The sequence below is a fragment of the Calliopsis andreniformis genome, chromosome 4 (genome assembly GCF_051401765.1).
Source record: "Calliopsis andreniformis isolate RMS-2024a chromosome 4, iyCalAndr_principal, whole genome shotgun sequence".
Lineage (NCBI taxonomy): Eukaryota > Metazoa > Arthropoda > Insecta > Hymenoptera > Andrenidae > Calliopsis > Calliopsis andreniformis.
This window is the reverse complement of record NC_135065.1, coordinates 11,506,438-11,523,362: the sequence shown is the minus strand read 5'-3', so window position 1 is coordinate 11,523,362 and position 16,925 is coordinate 11,506,438. Positions and strand designations below refer to the sequence as shown.

General features: G+C 31.9%; 5 protein-coding genes across 9 annotated transcripts; 2 read left to right on the top strand and 3 right to left on the bottom strand.

Annotated features, from left to right (window-relative positions):
* Positions 1–408: 408 nt before the first annotated feature.
* Positions 409–2,501, bottom strand: LOC143178127 (transcription factor E2F5). Its single transcript, XM_076376607.1, has 7 exons — positions 2,332–2,501; positions 1,898–2,007; positions 1,523–1,793; positions 1,224–1,447; positions 864–973; positions 747–794; positions 409–669 (listed from the first exon to the last, which is right to left on the bottom strand). The coding sequence occupies exons 1-7, from the start codon at positions 2,437–2,439 to the stop codon at positions 560–562; spliced, it is 981 nt and encodes a 326-aa protein (XP_076232722.1). The 5' UTR covers positions 2,440–2,501; the 3' UTR covers positions 409–559.
* A 349-nt stretch (positions 2,502–2,850) lies between these two features.
* On the bottom strand, positions 2,851–8,327 carry Taf2 (TATA-box binding protein associated factor 2). Its single transcript, XM_076376109.1, has 19 exons — positions 8,142–8,327; positions 7,773–7,827; positions 7,540–7,703; positions 7,247–7,463; positions 6,919–7,157; positions 6,612–6,833; positions 6,331–6,544; positions 6,009–6,260; positions 5,725–5,933; positions 5,409–5,648; positions 5,094–5,343; positions 4,879–5,019; positions 4,600–4,790; positions 4,321–4,532; positions 4,018–4,237; positions 3,799–3,952; positions 3,575–3,727; positions 3,320–3,493; positions 2,851–3,244 (listed from the first exon to the last, which is right to left on the bottom strand). Exons 1-19 carry the CDS (start codon positions 8,183–8,185, stop codon positions 2,993–2,995), a joined length of 3,603 nt encoding a protein of 1,200 aa, XP_076232224.1. The 5' UTR covers positions 8,186–8,327; the 3' UTR covers positions 2,851–2,992.
* A 158-nt stretch (positions 8,328–8,485) lies between these two features.
* On the top strand, positions 8,486–10,181 carry LOC143178470 (uncharacterized). 3 transcript variants are annotated; one of them, XM_076377176.1, is made up of 3 exons: positions 8,486–8,740; positions 9,018–9,153; positions 9,235–10,181. In XM_076377176.1, the coding sequence occupies exons 2-3, from the start codon at positions 9,059–9,061 to the stop codon at positions 9,626–9,628; spliced, it is 489 nt and encodes a 162-aa protein (XP_076233291.1). In that variant the 5' UTR covers positions 8,486–8,740; positions 9,018–9,058; the 3' UTR covers positions 9,629–10,181. The 3 variants fall into 3 exon arrangements, with proteins under 3 accessions (XP_076233291.1, XP_076233290.1, XP_076233289.1); XM_076377175.1 differs by having other exon boundaries at positions 9,001–9,153; XM_076377174.1 differs by having other exon boundaries at positions 8,486–8,824; positions 9,001–9,153.
* Positions 10,182–10,264: 83 nt separating this feature from the next.
* LOC143178469 (neuferricin) lies at positions 10,265–11,656 on the bottom strand. Of its 2 annotated transcripts, none has more exons than XM_076377171.1 (4): positions 11,206–11,656; positions 10,997–11,137; positions 10,735–10,921; positions 10,265–10,672 (listed from the first exon to the last, which is right to left on the bottom strand). In XM_076377171.1, exons 1-4 carry the CDS (start codon positions 11,519–11,521, stop codon positions 10,483–10,485), a joined length of 834 nt encoding a protein of 277 aa, XP_076233286.1. In that variant the 5' UTR covers positions 11,522–11,656; the 3' UTR covers positions 10,265–10,482. The 2 variants fall into 2 exon arrangements, with proteins under 2 accessions (XP_076233286.1, XP_076233288.1); XM_076377173.1 differs by having other exon boundaries at positions 10,997–11,107.
* LOC143178467 (gametogenetin-binding protein 2-like) lies at positions 11,043–16,260 on the top strand. Of its 2 annotated transcripts, XM_076377168.1 has the most exons (14): positions 11,043–11,145; positions 11,959–12,108; positions 12,588–12,652; positions 12,786–12,979; positions 13,556–13,746; positions 13,821–13,964; positions 14,043–14,255; positions 14,316–14,519; positions 14,599–14,767; positions 14,845–15,009; positions 15,081–15,170; positions 15,257–15,523; positions 15,604–16,008; positions 16,083–16,260. In XM_076377168.1, the coding sequence occupies exons 4-14, from the start codon at positions 12,890–12,892 to the stop codon at positions 16,257–16,259; spliced, it is 2,115 nt and encodes a 704-aa protein (XP_076233283.1). In that variant the 5' UTR covers positions 11,043–11,145; positions 11,959–12,108; positions 12,588–12,652; positions 12,786–12,889; the 3' UTR covers position 16,260. The 2 variants fall into 2 exon arrangements, with proteins under 2 accessions (XP_076233283.1, XP_076233284.1); XM_076377169.1 differs by lacking the exons at positions 11,043–11,145; positions 11,959–12,108; positions 12,588–12,652 and having other exon boundaries at positions 12,711–12,979.
* The last annotated feature ends 665 nt before the right edge of the window (positions 16,261–16,925 follow it).

Here is a 16,925-nt window from a genome sequence, read left to right as displayed (position 1 = left end):
AAAAAGGATACATGTACATCTGTACTTTTCTCGTTGATATTATACCTGTTGTATAAGATCGAATTAACAATTGTATACTGTACAGTTACAATATTTTTAACAATCTTCATTCAAAAGATAGCATAGTTTACTGAAAACTTTATAAATGTTTATAAAAACAGAATTAATTATAACACAATATTCATAAAAATATTTTACTTTCCTTGTATGCAATTTTATGATTCTATTTTTGATGCATACAAGGTAAAAATTTATAAGGAAATCTATAGAAGTAGATCACATGTAGATTACAAAAATTTCCTAGTATTTTATCAAATAAAGATGCAACAAAATCGACTGTGTAAACATTTCTCTTCTATAATTCTGTACTATTTTTTTATTTCTAATAATAAAAAAATACTGCATGTATCCAATGATCATTATTCACATCCATTCTTTAAAATTATATACATAGAACAGCCTTCAGAAATTGTCAACAAATTTTTCTTGCGATCTTGCACGTTATTGGCACAGTCTGATTTATAAATCATTCAATCATTTAAACTATATAACTTATTACTCATTTCGCTGTGATATCGAACAAGTCGCAAATTCCTTCATTTTCGCTAAGGTTAAAATGATAATCCTTCTCACTAGGTGGTGGACTTAGTCTTACTAATGGTCCATAAACTGTAAAAAAATTTTCAGAGTTATAAAAAACATTGTTACGTATTTATTGAAATACTAACATGAATATTTTAACTTACTGTCAGAATAAAATTGATCAAGTAACTCTAAGTCTTTTTTGGCAATGTCTGAAATTAAATCATGTTTAGAAAGATGTTGCTTAGCATAGTCATATTATGAAGACTTATATTATTTACCTGTTGTGCTAACATCACGGAGCACAATTTTTGCTTCTATTAATTCTGCATCATCTTCTTCATCCTCATCAGATATAACAGGATCAGGTTTACTAGCGCCTTTTGGTGGTCTAAAATTTGAAAGTGTACAGTGTCAAATATTGATGCTACATATTTGTAAGTCAACATAGTGTTGTGTATCTAAATTTATAGTGAAATGTGTATGATCTGTACCAAAAAAATAGATTTATCTTCAATGTCTATTTATCCCCTTACAAGATCATTTATTCTATGCTCATTGCAGATCAAAAATATGATCTTACTATTTTTGATGCGAATAGAGCAAACATTAATACATTTTTAATGCATTATTTTTTTTACCTTCCCACTCTTCTCTTTGGTTTAACATTAGTTTCCTCTTTCTTCTCTTCTTCTTCTTCTTTTGCCCTCTTTGTGCCTTTTGTCTCTTCTTGTAACCTCATTTCTAATATCTTATTATCATAAGTTTTAGCTAACTCTGGTTGAATCATATAAACTCTAATTTCTCCTGAATTACTTTTAAGAAACATTTCATAATTTACTTCCTTGTCTTCTTCTTCTGAAGTCTAATAATAAAATACAATGAATGTACTATGCATACAGATTGTTGAACATAAATTTCTATTAAGAAAATATGATACCTGTGTTATATTTGGTACACTTAATTCTGCATCATCAGGTGCTTGAATTCCAAATACAAAATCATCAGGAAAATTTTCCTTTACATCTTCGTATGTAATATATGCATATTTTCTATTGATCAAGTCATTTTCTATATTCTTTATACTTTGTTGTATCCATTGAGTGTGCATGTCCAATAATTGTTCATGATCTTCCAATTTTCTAATTTCATCCTTTAAATCAGTTAACTTTTCACCAACTTCTTGTGTGTTACAACCTGGTCCTGCTCCCCTGATGATGTATTTAAAAATTGCATTACATAAAAAGAGATAAATTTCCAAATTTACACATAGAATACAAAAGGTACATAAATAAGGAATATGAAAAAAACATACTTCCACTGAATACTATTTTTGCTTTTCTTTTCGATAAGCCCGATACCTTCGAGGACGTTAGTGATATCGTAAATACGTCTCTTTTGCCGTACTTCTAGTATATCAGCAGCCTAGAATTTTATTATTTTATTACTGTGTATTGTCGAGTGTAGGTCGGGATAGCGCGTTCGTTTTTTTTTTCTAGGTTATGTCTCATAGCACGTTGAGATACAAAAACTTGGAGTACATCAACTGTACAATCAGAAACCGAGTTCATTTACGAGGTAAACACGACCCTCTCCAGAAAAAAATACTGACAGAGAGATCAGAAATATTGATTTTAGCGAAACTTGTTTCAAAATTCCCGCAAGCTAGAAATGGCGTGTACGCCCGCGACAACTTAACCTAGCAGCCAGGTTAACTTTTTATAACGGAGCTTCTACGACCGCACTCACCACTTTTAAATCGAGAACACCGTCCTTCGCCTTCTGCAGTAGGGTGACAAACCGCGTCGTTAACAGACCGAGGGATTTTTCAAATCTACTCTGTTGATTATCTGCCATTCTCGAGGACGTTGTCAAAATTTTCAAAACTCACTACTCCCTTCGAAATTGCCGCAACACCACGGACGCCATCCTAGTTAATACGCAGGAAGTATTTAAATATGAGCGCGTGTCTCTAGTGTCGATACAGCGTCGGAATTCAACGTGTGTTAATTACGAACGATTACTATCGTTTTGTTATCAAATTACACTCCCCTGCAAAAGGCTCACTGGAAATTCGGAACATTCATCGAATTAAAAGGTAAGTTTTACGCTTCAAAATATATAATTAAATATTTAATGAGGTGCTTGATTTTTGAAAATGTGTATTGAAATTTAGTTTGTGAACAATCGTGTTCTTATGGATTGGGAAGAATTTCGAGTGTATAAAAAAGGAAAGATTTTATATATGAATAATATATTATATTTAAAAGAAGGTGCATATTTACAACTCTTGATGATCAACATTTTGATTCATGATACAATTGAATGTAGGTCGTAAACTATATAAAAATTATATATGATATAAACAGTTTTAGCTTTAAAAGTTTATACAAGACAATTTAATGCTTTATCATGGAAAAATAAATTCATTCGTAACAGTCGTTGCGTCTGGACTGAGACTGGAACTCGCCGAACTTAGAGTTTCCTCTTTGATCTTTAAATTAGAAGAGTCTTTACTTTTTTCCTTTTCCTTTTCTTTTTCTTTAGGTTTATCCTTATCTTTATCTTTATCCTTCTTCTCTTTGTCCTTACCATGCTTATGATCGTGTTTATGTTTATGCTTATGTTTGTGTTTTTTCTTATCTTTCTTCTTCTTTTTATTCTGCAAAATGTAATTAGAATTCAGTATAGACTTACATAGACATAACCAAGGATAAATTTGCATAGCAATACATACTTTATTAACAGAATCACTTTTCTGCTTGTGCTCTTCTATTTCCTTCTTAAACATTCCTGGTTCAAAACCTACAGGCCCTGGAGTTCCCATAATGCCAGGCAATGACGCAGAATTGTCACTGTAATATTCTGATTTTACTTTCCCTTCACCTATTGGGGCTGGTACTCGTTCATCCTTTTTTTAAAGAAGTAAAAATTAATAATTGAAGAACGGAATTCTAGACAATTTCATGATAGCATGTCTCACGTTAATTACCTGTTTCTGACGTTTAGCTTCAGGACCATAATCGGTTGTACTTGAAGGCCCTGGAACATCTTTGTTAGGCGATTTTCTTTTACCTGGTCCATTTGTATGATCCAGTTCTATTACTGGTGGTTCGTGTTTAATATGCGATATATTTTGTTTCATCTAAAATAGATACGATTTACGTTACCATTCTTTAATATTTCAATTAGAGATTTTCCGCAATTGTAACTTACATCCTGCTCGGGACTCTGGGGTCCTACTTTCTTTGGTTTGGTGATAGCAGCGAGTTCCGGGATAGGAAGACAAAGTGGCCGTTTGGAACCGTATAATGTATAATACAAATCGACTAAATCACATCGTATTTTAGGATCGTGAGAAAGCATACCGCTAAAATAATAAATATATTCAACATTCTTGTAAAGTTCAAGCCACAGGGCAGAACTTCAACATACTTGATTAAATTCCAAATACGATCAACTAGTTCAGGTTTATCCAACCAGTGTATATGTGCTCTTTCAAATGGTGGATTCTCAACCATAAGTCTCACCAATCTGTGTCGCACACCAGGGTGTGGATCCATTTCTATCATGTCTAATAAAAATTCCAAGTCTTCCCATTTGCCGTCCACTCTCGTAAAGTCAACCAAGGCTTCTAACGCTGCGATTCTAACATCTAAGATGCATAAAACAAGTGTAGCCATACATTATTTATTAGAAAAATTTATCGATATTTATAATATATGATATTCTAAATACCGATGAATTGTCCATATGCAGCGTATGCTCTGAAGAGGTGTGGATTGCTTGGAAGATGACCGAATTTTTGTAGAATTCGTATAACTTTAAGGCAGGCAACACTGACTGTATATTTATAACAGGGCAATAATTTTTCTAAATTTAAATTTCTAGTAACCTCTTCCAATATAGCTTTAGTATCGACCGATAAGGACTCAGCAGTGATAGCTGTCCTAAAAGAAAACATATTACATATACGATTTCAAGATGTAATATAGCTTTCTTTAATAGCTATCATACCCCTGTTGTATACTAATCACTGGCGTAACTGTTGCTCCAAGAGCCTCAATTAATGCTGCCCTATAATAATTATCTGAATATCTATTTTTACTGTTGTCGTTGTATTTAAACAAATCCATCAGAAAAGCTAAAACTTCCGGTGGACATATACCATGAGCGTTACGCAAACCTGCCATTGCCACAGGTATAGTCTGAAGTCATAAAAAAATGTAAAATAAGTATACAAGACAAACAAAATAGATCGCCATATAATTTTGTTACAGAGAATGTTGTTCAAACCTTTTGCAAGAAATAGTGCTGGAAATTTTGAAAGTTATTTTGTTTAATTATTCGTCTGCACGATGCTGAACCAAATAATTTTCGAAATATGGCTAACATTGCCGGTGGACCTGCCCACGTTGCTACCATTGCGTTAGCTACCTGCAGAAATAGTGTTTAGTTTAAATATAATGCAAGTAGACACGAGATATAAATTATATTAAAATATAAATTACCTTGGTTAAACAGTGTGCTGCCCGTAACCTAACTTTGTAATAGCAATGTTCATTTTCAATAGTATCGGTTAACGCTAATCGTGTAGCAGGTGTCGCATGATTTTGTAAAGCTTCTATAGCTTCTAACTGTGCAGTAACATCCCTTTCGTGCCTCAATTGATATTGCCACTGATAATCAGGTTGTTCGATTTGAACAGCACGCATAAGCGTCATTTCTGGATCTAATCGTATCCATAGTACGGGAGAGTCACTATAAAATGGAACAATCTCATATTAAAAAATTCTGTTTAAAATTTTGTGCACAGTAATATTTACTCCATAGCAGAAAGATCCATGTCCACTTCTTCTCCCGTACACAGTGGAATTTTCTTCTTTTTATTTCTACGACTTTTACTATGACATGTTATATCTGCTTTTGCTACTGTGCCTTCAATTTGTAAGGTGTGTTTGAAAGTACCATCTAATTCTTGAATATTCACTAAAAGTGGACCTACATATTTTCTAATTCCTCTTTGGTGTGTAGTATCTTGCCGAATTTCCAATTCTACAGTATTTCTAGATAATCAATTTGGTATTAATAATTCTCAAACATAAAACAAAATGCAGTTTGAAATTGTTAGTACATGCATACCTTTTTCTATTAAATACAAAACTTAAACTGAACTTCGCATGTCCACCAGTTCTGACCCACTGATCTATAAAAACTGCCATATCTTTACCCGTTACCGTGAAGATCGCTTTTGTAAAAACATTTGTACTAATTAACATGTGAGACCAAAGACCAGAATCAATTTTTTGTTGCGCAGCATTAGCAGCAAGGGATAATTGCTTATTGAACACCTAGAAAATTGTAAAATTAATTATCAATTGGATCAACAAAAATGAATCGGAAAAGTGCATATAAAAAGTGCATACTTGTAAAAGTAATTCTTGCCCAATTCGGTGTTCTAACATTCTAATTACTAAATGCGCTTTTTTACGAAGCACTTCAATGTACTTTGGAGACATTGTATGTAAATTTCTTATTGGGAAATAAAAGCCAGGATCTGGAGCTCTTGGTGTAGGTGTTGGTGTATTAGCTGCAATGGGTAGTGGAGCTGGTGGCTGGGAAGGATCTAGTATTATACCTCCAAACTGTTCTTCATATTTTACAACCTCTTGTAATTCCTAAAATATAAATAATGTCATACTTCACCATAGCAATATTAGTATGTAAAAATTAAACAAATTTATTTACCGATTGGACCCATTCTCGGTATTCGTTATTTCCGAAACACTTTTTAGCATATAAACCAGTCAAATATGTCGAAACACCTTTAGGCAACCACATATCAGACCAATTTTGCATAGATATAAAACAACCAAAAAACTGTTCTGCAACAGCTTGTGCCATAGCTTTCTTTGTAATGTACACTTGGTCAATAATTGCAGTAGAATGTAACAAATTTGTACTGTAAATGGAGAGATGTAGTTTGTACTAGTTAGTTAAATGTTGACATTATTAATAATTTTGCTTACTTTAGAATACTCATAGTAGCATATGCATTGATATCTTCATCTAATTCATCCACAAAAACTTGTTTGTAACAAGAATAAGGATATCTGTTTGATAATGTCTCTTCATAAAATTCAAATGCTTCATGCATGTATTTTGCAGACACTTTTAATGATGGTAATAATTGTGGCAAACAGAAATGTGTTACTTCGTGCATATATGGATCTACAAATATTTCAAATGGCCTAAAAAAGAAGGAATAGTTAATAAAATTATTTGTACAAAAAGTACAAGTATTTTAAATAAAAATTATTAATCTGCTTAACATACCCAACTGCAAGTGCAATGTTAGGTGCACATGCTGGTGTGTTAAGAACATAATGGAACGTTTTTCTTCTCATATCTGGGGTATATACAACTTCTACAAGATCACCACAAGATATTGCAGTCATAGAATCATCAACAGTAAATTCTAATTTCCAAGTACATGGTTCAGCAAAACTATCAACACATGGGAACCATAGCCTTGAGGAATTCTCATAACTGTATGTATACATATGTGCACCTCTCTAAAAAAGGAATTTATTTGCAATATAATTCAATGTTATTCAATTCTAGTACAGTTAAATATAATTTGTGTACACGAAATTTCTTGTACCTCTGCTAAAGTCCCTTCACAGTTTGGTACAACAAAATGTACCCCACCTTGGGGCTGTTCCAAGGAAAATTCAATGCTAATTCTTAAACTTTTGCCTTCAGCAACTAAGTGTGCTGCATCTGGTGGAATTTGTACAACCAATTCTCCTGCATTATTATCTGGATCTATCCTTTGTGCTGCTGCTAAATGCATATTTGAAAAGAATTCCAATGATCTTCTGCAAGAGTATATTACGTTATATGAGTCATATTATTATCATCCAGAAATATTAACATTGATATATAAGCACTCACTGTTTGCCATCTCCCTGACAAATATCCAAGAATGGATCAAAGTATTGAAATGGTGCTTCATATGTATCATTTAAACATACTCTGTAAATTCTACATTGTTTTGCATTGAGTTTCACAATCCTTAATGTATCCCTGAGTGGTACAATTGTTAGTTCTACAAATCCCTGTATACAAAGGATACATTTGTAATAGAAGTTGCTAAAATTTCCTTTAAGAGCAATTTATCTACTTACAATAATGCTCTTCCTTTGGAAACTTATGCCTGTGAGACTCAATATTTGGTGAGCCGTGAAATAAAAAAAATGAGTAAAGATTAATGTTACTGACAGAAAACACAAAAAATTTAATGAACATTTTTATTAGACTACATATATTACAGTCAATTCTATAAAATAATGGAAATTGAAAATGCAATGTTTTGTAAACATAACCTTAATAAGGAAAGTTAATGAAGGATTTTAACCATGTATTTAAACATTTTTTACAAATACTTTTGACCTCTCATTCAGAGAAATATGTGTAGTTACGTAAAGCTTTATTTATTGCAATATAAATTGTAATTAACGATTTTCTTTAACAGTGTAAGACCAATGAATACTTATAATTTATACGGTCGGCTATTATCGGCTGTTCTTTCTTTCTTCATGTTTCCATTTGCACGTTTTCACCGATCCGTTTATATTATTTATTTATTTATCCAGTCAAAATTGACGCTGTGTGTAAATATTTGTGACATTTTAACTGTACAAACTAAAACACAAACTGTGTAAGTCATAATATCGCATAGTAACAAGTATTGGGACGCAATAGTTTAACCATTGGTTAGCAACTGTTAAGAGCTTATAGCGTGTTGGAAGAGAGAGCACAGTTATTCCTTAACGTTGAAGTTGGTTGAAGCACAGATCATTTGAAATTTAATAGATTGAAGATAGGCCTGGAACTAATGGTCGCGTGATATTTGTTTTTAAGGAAAGTGTTAATTTAGAACATGTATACAAATTCAACTTACTTGAGTATATAGCAGAGTAAACCAAAGAGGATTAGATACTCTGATATTCTGCATTGATGATATGATGATTGACTGCAAGAATTATCCGTATTAAACACTTTTAGCATACGGTTATGTTATGTATACCATAGTTTTCTACTCTTAGATGGTCTATTAAATACTTTTAATGAAGATCAGCGATAGTAACTCTAAGTAAATAGTATTTTCGAATACATATAAACGAATATACATTAATATATTAATCTTTTAAATGGACGAAACGCATTCTAATACAGGGTAATTTTCACTTCAAAATTATTGTTTTTATAGGTTTTTACGATATCTTCTAAAATATTTGTTATTTAAATAATTCAATTTTACTGTCAATAAGTTTATATTATGTTTTATAATGTATGTAGATAGCTTCATAGTTTTTTACTAATAAACTATTAACTTGAATTCTATTATTTTAGGGAACTAAAATGTGAAGTTGCTGACAGCAGTTTACCTGCTGTGACAGCTAGTTTAGCAATGCTCACGGTAACTAAAAATTTACCATCGCCAGAAAATGAAAGAGTATTGATAAGGCTACCAGAAGTAGACTCAAATGAATGCCTTAATAGAAGGTACAGTAAACTTTATAATTGTACATCATAGATAAATTAACAACTTTGATATATAACACATTTTTGTATATTTATTGTTAGATGTAGTCTTAGACCTAGAAAGAGAACAAGTGCAGAGATGGAAGGTGATAATAAGAGGAAAACTATACTAGGAGAAAAAAAAGCTGATGCTAAAGACTATTATTTAAACCAGAATTTAAAACGGAAGCTAAGTAACTTAGAAACTATTTATGAAGAAAAAGATGACATAAGTGAGAGCACTATGTTCATGAGTGTAAAAAGATACAAACGTATGATACAGTTTAATGCAAAACCCACAGATTCTAAGATTAAAAAAAGAAAAGCAAGGGTTAAAAGAGTATTTGGAACAAAGAAAAATTTTAAAGAAAGACGTGCTTCTATGCAAATATTACTTGAGAAATTAAATGGTATAAAAGCAGAATCTCCCATAAAAATTGAGAATGAAGTCAAGTGAAAGGATATAATGATATTGAAATTACAATATAAAATATTATGGACGTTTTTGTACACTGTATATTGATATTTATTCATAGAAAATTCCTTACTTTTTCTATTAAAATTTGATACTTCATTTATGATATTATTTTCAGCCTTTTTTATGATTATTAAAATTTGCACAAAGTAGTACTTATGACAGTAATAAATGTGCAATTCAGGAATGTGGGTTATGTAGTATATTCTACCAACAAAACATACATTAATGAGAGATTAAATACATTATGCTATAGATGCGTTAATGTATAAATGTATAAATATCAAGAACGAGATTTACCAATCAACAGGAAATCTCGTACTAAAATATCACTAAATTTTCGGTTGTGTACAGTATTATCATAAATCGAATAGGGTTTGCAAATTTAAGTTGGCTATGCATATTTACATACATATTTACTTAGTTTTTTAGTGCATTTATATTATTCTGAACACACCATGTAATATTTACATACTGTAAATTCATTTTCTGTTACACTTTTTCACGACATAAAGACATGAGCATTAAGCATTTAACATTCTGATCTAAAATAGAAAAAACAACTATATTACTTTTGAGGTTTGTATGGATTGAAAAAGACTGACAGAATAAAAAGTATTATAAATATTTATTTAAGATCTTACAATCTTTAAAAATAAAGGTGAATGATTGCTATAAATATACTATATTTTGTATCATGAAGTATGTACAAGTGCTGTATCAAAATATATAAAAAAATTTCATTTTCATTTTATGAAAGATAATAGCTAAATATTTACATGAAGTAATGTAAATATGAATTAATACTATTACAAATTACAATATGTATTGGTCTGCTATATGTCATCTGTTTTTACAATACATTTTATTGATGTCTTTGGGCATCCTGCATATTCTCTAAGTGCACCTTTGGTCTCTTCATATTCTTTACTGTCAAGCTTAACACAGGCACACCTATATTGTTGAGAATGTGGAGACTCAAATAACATTCTTGGTACTCCAATCCAGTCTCTTTCTATTCCTCCACTAAAAAAAAATGAAGCATTAATAATTTAAAAAAAATTAAATATTTTGTCCAGCACGATTACCTTCTTTTTGTACACCATACTACAGTTCCAGAGTTTGGATTCCATTCTACATTACATGGAGGAAACATCTTTTTTCTATGTTTTTCTTCATCTTGCTTTTCTTTGGCATGTATTAACATTGTTTGCACATTATGTGATTCTTCTGTTGGAGTACCATCTTCATTATAGTATCGACCATTCAATTTTCCTGTATGAAACAAAACAATTTATTAACCATTTTTAAATGCAATTATTACTTGGAATGAAATTGGTTTCTTTATACCTTTATAAATATACTTTTCATTATAGAATTGTAGCCAGTCATTTAATGTCTTAACTTGTTGCACAGATAAAGAAGAGATGTCATCTGTTAAGTCTTTATCATCAAATTCTCCTGTGATAAAAGCCAATGATGCATCACGGCCTATGAATGTACATATTTTATATATCATACAGACATTGTAACTGATATAATCTTATCATAGGTTTTACCCGTGAAAGCATGATAAGTAGCACCAGGCCCATATAGTTTTGCACCTTTCGTGACATCAAAAACTTGTCCTAATATTGAAATATATAAACCATCTTTCAAGTTTGTATATTTCTTAAGTTCATTTGCTGTAAACACCTGTTCTTTGTCATCTTTCGAAATTGGAGTCGATTCTTTAGTCAGATCAGTATAAATACTATCAATAATGTGTAATCCTTTCTGCATAAAATGAAATTTTATTTCGTTCAGGTACTCGTTCGAGTATATTAAACATATAGATGCGAAAAGAGGTAATAACCAAATATACTTGGAAAACATAATTCTATTTATTGTCAAACATTTACACAGTACTTCACATAACGTATCAACAAAAGATATTAATTGAAGAAATTAACTAAGAACTTTCAATTGCTGCATCTATATGCAGTATACGTACTCATACTTTTCTTTAAGAATAAAGAAACAAATATAACCGTCACATATACTCTGAAAAGGAAAAGATTTCTTACTATACTACATTACGATACATCGCAGAAGAGTAACGTTTCTAATCAGAATGGCGGGCTATATAAATGCCTTTTAATATATCGAACAATTTCCATCTGAGTAATGATTTAGTACTTCATCAGAGTCGTACAAATACATTTTTATGGACACACAAATAAAATTTGTAAACATATCTACAGAAAACGCTTTTTGTCGCTGCATTTGAAACAGTCTTTAGTTAGAAGTTATAATAACGGTTTTTTTTCCAGTAAATTCGAAAATGGAATTGTGTCTGAGAAACAACTGTCTCGATAAATACTATTTACGAAGGAATTTAATATCAGAGATTTGGTAAAGTGTGCTGTGAATACACTTCAAGAAAGGAAGACAACAGTAGTGAATCAACTTCTAAGTAAAAGGTATCTCACCTTATATTGTTATATAATTTTTTTAACAATAATAGTATAATAAAACTGTGCTTTATTATAAAATTTTTCGACATAAATAATAGTGTAGAAGTGTTACAAAAAAGGTATTGCATTGATCGAGAGATTCGAACCCACGAATGTAGCCGCCTTACGAGTACTATTATCTTATTTCAACCAACTTCGAGCTTAGTACATTCTTACCAATTCTTACTACAGTTAACGGATGCGCTCTTTGCTGAACCTTTAACGATAAGTATCTTTGTAAATAACGCGTATTGACACGAATATTCGGCCACGTGTCCCTTGACTTTCATCCTTGATTCATCGAGGCAAAAGGTTGGTTGAAATCGACGGTTCTACTACCACAATAATTTATTATAAGCGAACGAGCGTGTATCGGTTCCCTTTAAAAAAGATACTACGCTTCAATCGTACTATCGATGATCATATCAAAGTTTGTATTTGTGAAGATAGACGAATCATTTGCGGGACTTTGGAATAAAGAAGTGTTCGTGAAGAAGGAGATTAAGAACAGGTATGTGCAATTAGAATAAGGATAGGATGACGCGTAGAGAGGGAAGCGGGACAATGCACGCAGGGCGGAAGTGAAAAACTACTCGTTGCAAATGGCAGACGTATGATACCGTCTACTTATTTTTCTGGTGTAGCAGTGCCAGTGGATCACGATTATTTGTGACCGTGCATCGTGACGGTTTTGGAGAACAGATATTTTTGCGTGTCTAATCGTCGTTGACGGAGAAATTAAGTGGCGATGGCGAAGTTGGTGAACGTTTGGCGGGACGATGACCCGGTCGATTTGACGCGAAGACAAATGCCGTTGATTGTTGATGAGAATCTCACGGTGAGCATGATTTTCTTTCATCATTCCTACGAAATATGGTTTTTGTCTGCCGAACGGTAAACAGCCGAATAAGACTTACGTAATGGCATCCTGCGATATTTCTGACTTAACCTAAACGTGGCAATGAATGCATGCCTATGGCATAACTAATTAGGTGTACTTAGGTTTAACGCCTATGTCCCGTTTAATAATGGTTGATCGATGATATTCGACGTTCCAGAAGGTTTTATAAATTGTTTGTTATTGTTTTTACGTTCATCACATTGTTAGAATTTCAGTCACTTGTTTTGTTCTGAAAATAAAGAATGTCAAAATGATTGTTTTTTTAGTACACTTTGATTAGATACTAATGGGTAAATAGTGTGAGAGCTTTAATGATAATGTTATTGATAATTCTCGTTAAGAGACCTTTGTTTGGTACATACTGACACATAAAAGACATAAATATAGGATTTGAATATATGTATACATTGCACTATATATAATTGTACAGATTAGTATTTAATATTGAAATTTATATGCATGCTTAGAACCATCTATGTTTTCAAGATCATACGAATGAATTTGATTCTGCAGATGATTATGGATATAAATGGTTTGGGAGCAATCTGTGATAGTCCATTAGTTCGTGGAAAACAACTTGATGAATTCACTAAAAAGCTTGACATGCTCACAAAAGATGAAATTAAAGCATCATTTGAAGTTACTTGCAAAGACATGCTTGCAATATTAGGTCAAGCTGTACCTTGTGTTGGCTGCAGGAGAAGGTAAAATAATTTTATAACAAATATGTGAAGGAAACATTTATTATTTACATTATTTAATCATTATATGTGTTTAGTGTGGAGAGATTGTTCTATGACCTTATGAAATCAGGACATCCAGCATTAGATCCCTTAGTGATCACACCTGAAGGATTATTATCAATAAAGGATGATGTGTTGGAATCACCACAGTTACTTTGTACAATGCTACAAGGACATAGGTACTAATATTAAACATAAAATATATTTTATATATTTGTTACATAAAGAGTGTTAAAATAATTTTTGTTTTGTTATAGTACTAGGTTAAATAGTTTAGTTGAAAGACAACCTAGGAACAAAAAATCAAGAAGATGTGTATTACACTCATTAGAAATCCAGCGTATGAGACCTCTTCCAAGTGCATGGAGAGAAGTATGGGATTGCATGGAACTTCCATGCCGTCAGGAACTTGCTCTAATAGAAACTGATACCCTTGATGCTACTCTGGATACATATTTACGTAAACATAGGTAGGTTCATTAAATTACATGGTTATATTTAAACATCTTGTACTATACATACTGTTACAGATTCTGTGGTGAATGTCGTACAAAGGTGTTATTAGCATCCTCCCTGTTAACAACAGAACCTGAACCAACAAAAGAAAAGGGCTATGTTGCTGCCCTGTATTCTGGGATCAAGCGTTGCATACGCGATAGGCATGTACATTTACCTACTAGCACAGATTATATTAGTACTCTAATTGGACGTGCTCAACCAGAACTCATGGGAAGGTATGGAATTGTATAGTTTCTTTTTATTTATAAATTTAGTATAGAATTCAATAAAACGAAAAGGAATCTTAAATAACAGGGAACGGCACGCGAAAACGTTGGAAATTGCTCAGGAAGAGGTACTTACATGTTTAGGAATATGTGTCGCCGAACGTTTGCATAGAGTTCATCGACGGTTAAGGGAAGAAGAAACCGTGTGCAAAGTATTAGCTGCTGTTGCAGTGGACGCATTGTCCAGAAACTTTCAAGTACGATCTATAAAATTATAAAAGTATTATTAACGTAATAAATGTGTTTATACATGGTAAAATGATTTTTTTCATAGATGGCTGTAGAAGTTAAGCAAGGAATTTCTCAATTAGAACTCCTCTATGAGGAGTTAACAAGGGAAGAAATAGCAAAGCAACAGCGACGAGAAAAGTTACGCTTAAAACGCAAGAAGAAGAAAGAACGACGATATGAGACAGAAGAGAAAGAAAATACATGTGATGTACGCTATTGATTATAAATTGAAATTCTTAAATATTAAAGATCATAATTAATTTAGTTTTATATTCTCAGTGTTCAAGCAAAAGGCAAAATGGTAACAATGAAACGCTTTGTGTTTGTGGAGACACAAAGCCCACTACACAAAATATAGATCGACATAAGGTAAATAAATTAGATTATATTCATGTATGTGCATATATTTTTTATGTGAATATAATGTATATACAAATGTATTTCTTTTTTCATAGTTACAAGTATTAGACCCCAAAAATAAGGGACCACCAACATGTAAATGTCCAGATTGTATAAAAAAATCAAAAACTAGTATATCACAATCACAGAATCAAACTCAATTAGCATTCCCTAAAGAGTCGTTGAATTTGCAAAAAAATATAACTAAAAAAGGTTCTTCTGAATCAAAAATAAAAATGGTTACAAATCAAATGAAGGAGAGTAATACGCCCATTAAAAATCTTTCTGAAGAGGAGTTATTTGAAACCTGCGAGTCGTGTAAGGTAATAATTCAATGTATCATTACATGCTTTACATATCCCTTGACGTGTGTTATAAGATTTATATGCCATTTAATGTGTAGGATTTTTCTGAAAAAATTGAGAACGATAACTGGCATAGTTGTGAAGAATGTAAAGATCCAGTCTCTAAGGAAATAGTAAATGCTTGGATAGGGAAACCGAGCAAGAGATATAATATGTGGATAGAAATGAAAAAACGATTAGAGTTATCGATCTCGGAAAGAAAGAGTCGTTCTTCGAGTGAACAATCGTCACAAGATTGTGGTTATTCTTCGGAACACAATATCAGCAGTTCTTCTCTTCCTAGTACACCAGAAGGATCGGAAGTAGCTTGCAATGACGGATGTTGCAATCACGAAAGAGATTGTCACGATGTGCGATCATCCGATAAACTTGTTCATTCCAATTCTAGCATCTCTTTGCTAAAAGAAAGAGGTGGAGGTCTAACACTTACACAGATGTTAGAAGTAAGTGTACACTTCGTTTAGGTTAGTTTTTATTTGAAGTTTCGTTTTTATTTTAATATTGTGTTTTTTCTTAGGATTCCTATTTATCAGATGATGAGGAAAAAGAGAGTTATATTCCAGCGGAGGAGGTGTTAGAGTTTAAATCTCGAATGTGCCAAGTTCTTGAGAAACGACAAGAACTTCGTCAGACGCTTAGAAAACGTTTCGCTATTTTATGCAGTCATCACAAGCCCTTTACCATTCCTAATTAAAAATTCCTACTAGGTACAGTTACTTAATAGGATACAATCTTTCTTTTTTATATTGATTTACTGCCAGTAGAAAAACATAAATGCAATAGATGTATTTTGGATAACTGTTATCATTGGAGGTCAACCTTCCTGTGTGAATAAAAATATCGTTGGAGATGTACATCATAAGAACACCGTATGGTATGGTATGGTTTATCCACAAGCAGAAAACTGCATCTAATAAAATAGAGGTACCAAGAAACAATTATGCCTTGAATTTTGTTGTTTTTTATGCAGCTCAATTCATAACAATAAAAGACAACTTTGTAGATGAAAATGTATTTATAAATGAATGAAGTTTAGAGTATAAAGTCAAATGCTAACTCTGAAAACTGAATCTAAAGAAATATAAATTATTAAGTTAGAGCACGTAAGAATGTAGTGCAACAGTATTCAGAGTTATATGAGACATAGTTCTGTATGCTTGTATAATTCAACATAATGATTTGTATGAGCACGCATTAGCCAAAAAGGTGGCAAATCAGAATCGACTGCACGTTGTATAGAACAATAGCAATTGTATAGAAGATTAATGTCATTAATTACTACATACTTTTAAGAGAGTTTTATTTTTTTGAAAGTAGCAGTTTCGACTTGCTTCTCTGCAAAATGAATATAAATGTTGTA

Coding starts and splice junctions, on each gene's coding strand:
- LOC143178127 (XM_076376607.1), bottom strand. CDS start 2,439: ATGGCAGATAATCAACAGAGTAGATTTGAAAAATCCCTCGGTCTGTTA. Junction 1,448..1,522: donor GTGTACCAAATATAACACAG/GTATCATATTTT, acceptor TTTTATTATTAG/ACTTCAGAAGAAGAAGACAA. Junction 974..1,223: donor CCAAAGAGAAGAGTGGGAAG/GTAAAAAAAATA, acceptor TTCAAATTTTAG/ACCACCAAAAGGCGCTAGTA.
- Taf2 (XM_076376109.1), bottom strand. CDS start 8,185: ATGAAGAAAGAAAGAACAGCCGATAATAGCCGACCGTATAAATT. Junction 7,158..7,246: donor GTGAAGGGACTTTAGCAGAG/GTACAAGAAATT, acceptor TTCCTTTTTTAG/AGAGGTGCACATATGTATAC. Junction 5,649..5,724: donor TTTGTATTTAATAGAAAAAG/GTATGCATGTAC, acceptor TTGATTATCTAG/AAATACTGTAGAATTGGAAA.
- LOC143178470 (XM_076377175.1), top strand. CDS start 8,715: ATGAAGATCAGCGATAGTAACTCTAA. Junction 8,741..9,000: donor ATCAGCGATAGTAACTCTAA/GTAAATAGTATT, acceptor CTATTATTTTAG/GGAACTAAAATGTGAAGTTG. Junction 9,154..9,234: donor AATGAATGCCTTAATAGAAG/GTACAGTAAACT, acceptor ATTTATTGTTAG/ATGTAGTCTTAGACCTAGAA.
- LOC143178469 (XM_076377171.1), bottom strand. CDS start 11,521: ATGTTTTCCAAGTATATTTGGTTATTACCTCTTTTCGCATCTATATGT. Junction 11,138..11,205: donor TACTTATCATGCTTTCACGG/GTAAAACCTATG, acceptor GTACATTCATAG/GCCGTGATGCATCATTGGCT. Junction 10,673..10,734: donor GTATGGTGTACAAAAAGAAG/GTAATCGTGCTG, acceptor ATTTTTTTTTAG/TGGAGGAATAGAAAGAGACT.
- LOC143178467 (XM_076377168.1), top strand. CDS start 12,890: ATGGCGAAGTTGGTGAACGTTTGGCGGGACGATGACCCGGTCGATTTG. Junction 12,980..13,555: donor TTGTTGATGAGAATCTCACG/GTGAGCATGATT, acceptor TTGATTCTGCAG/ATGATTATGGATATAAATGG. Junction 14,768..14,844: donor CATTGTCCAGAAACTTTCAA/GTACGATCTATA, acceptor TTTTTTTCATAG/ATGGCTGTAGAAGTTAAGCA.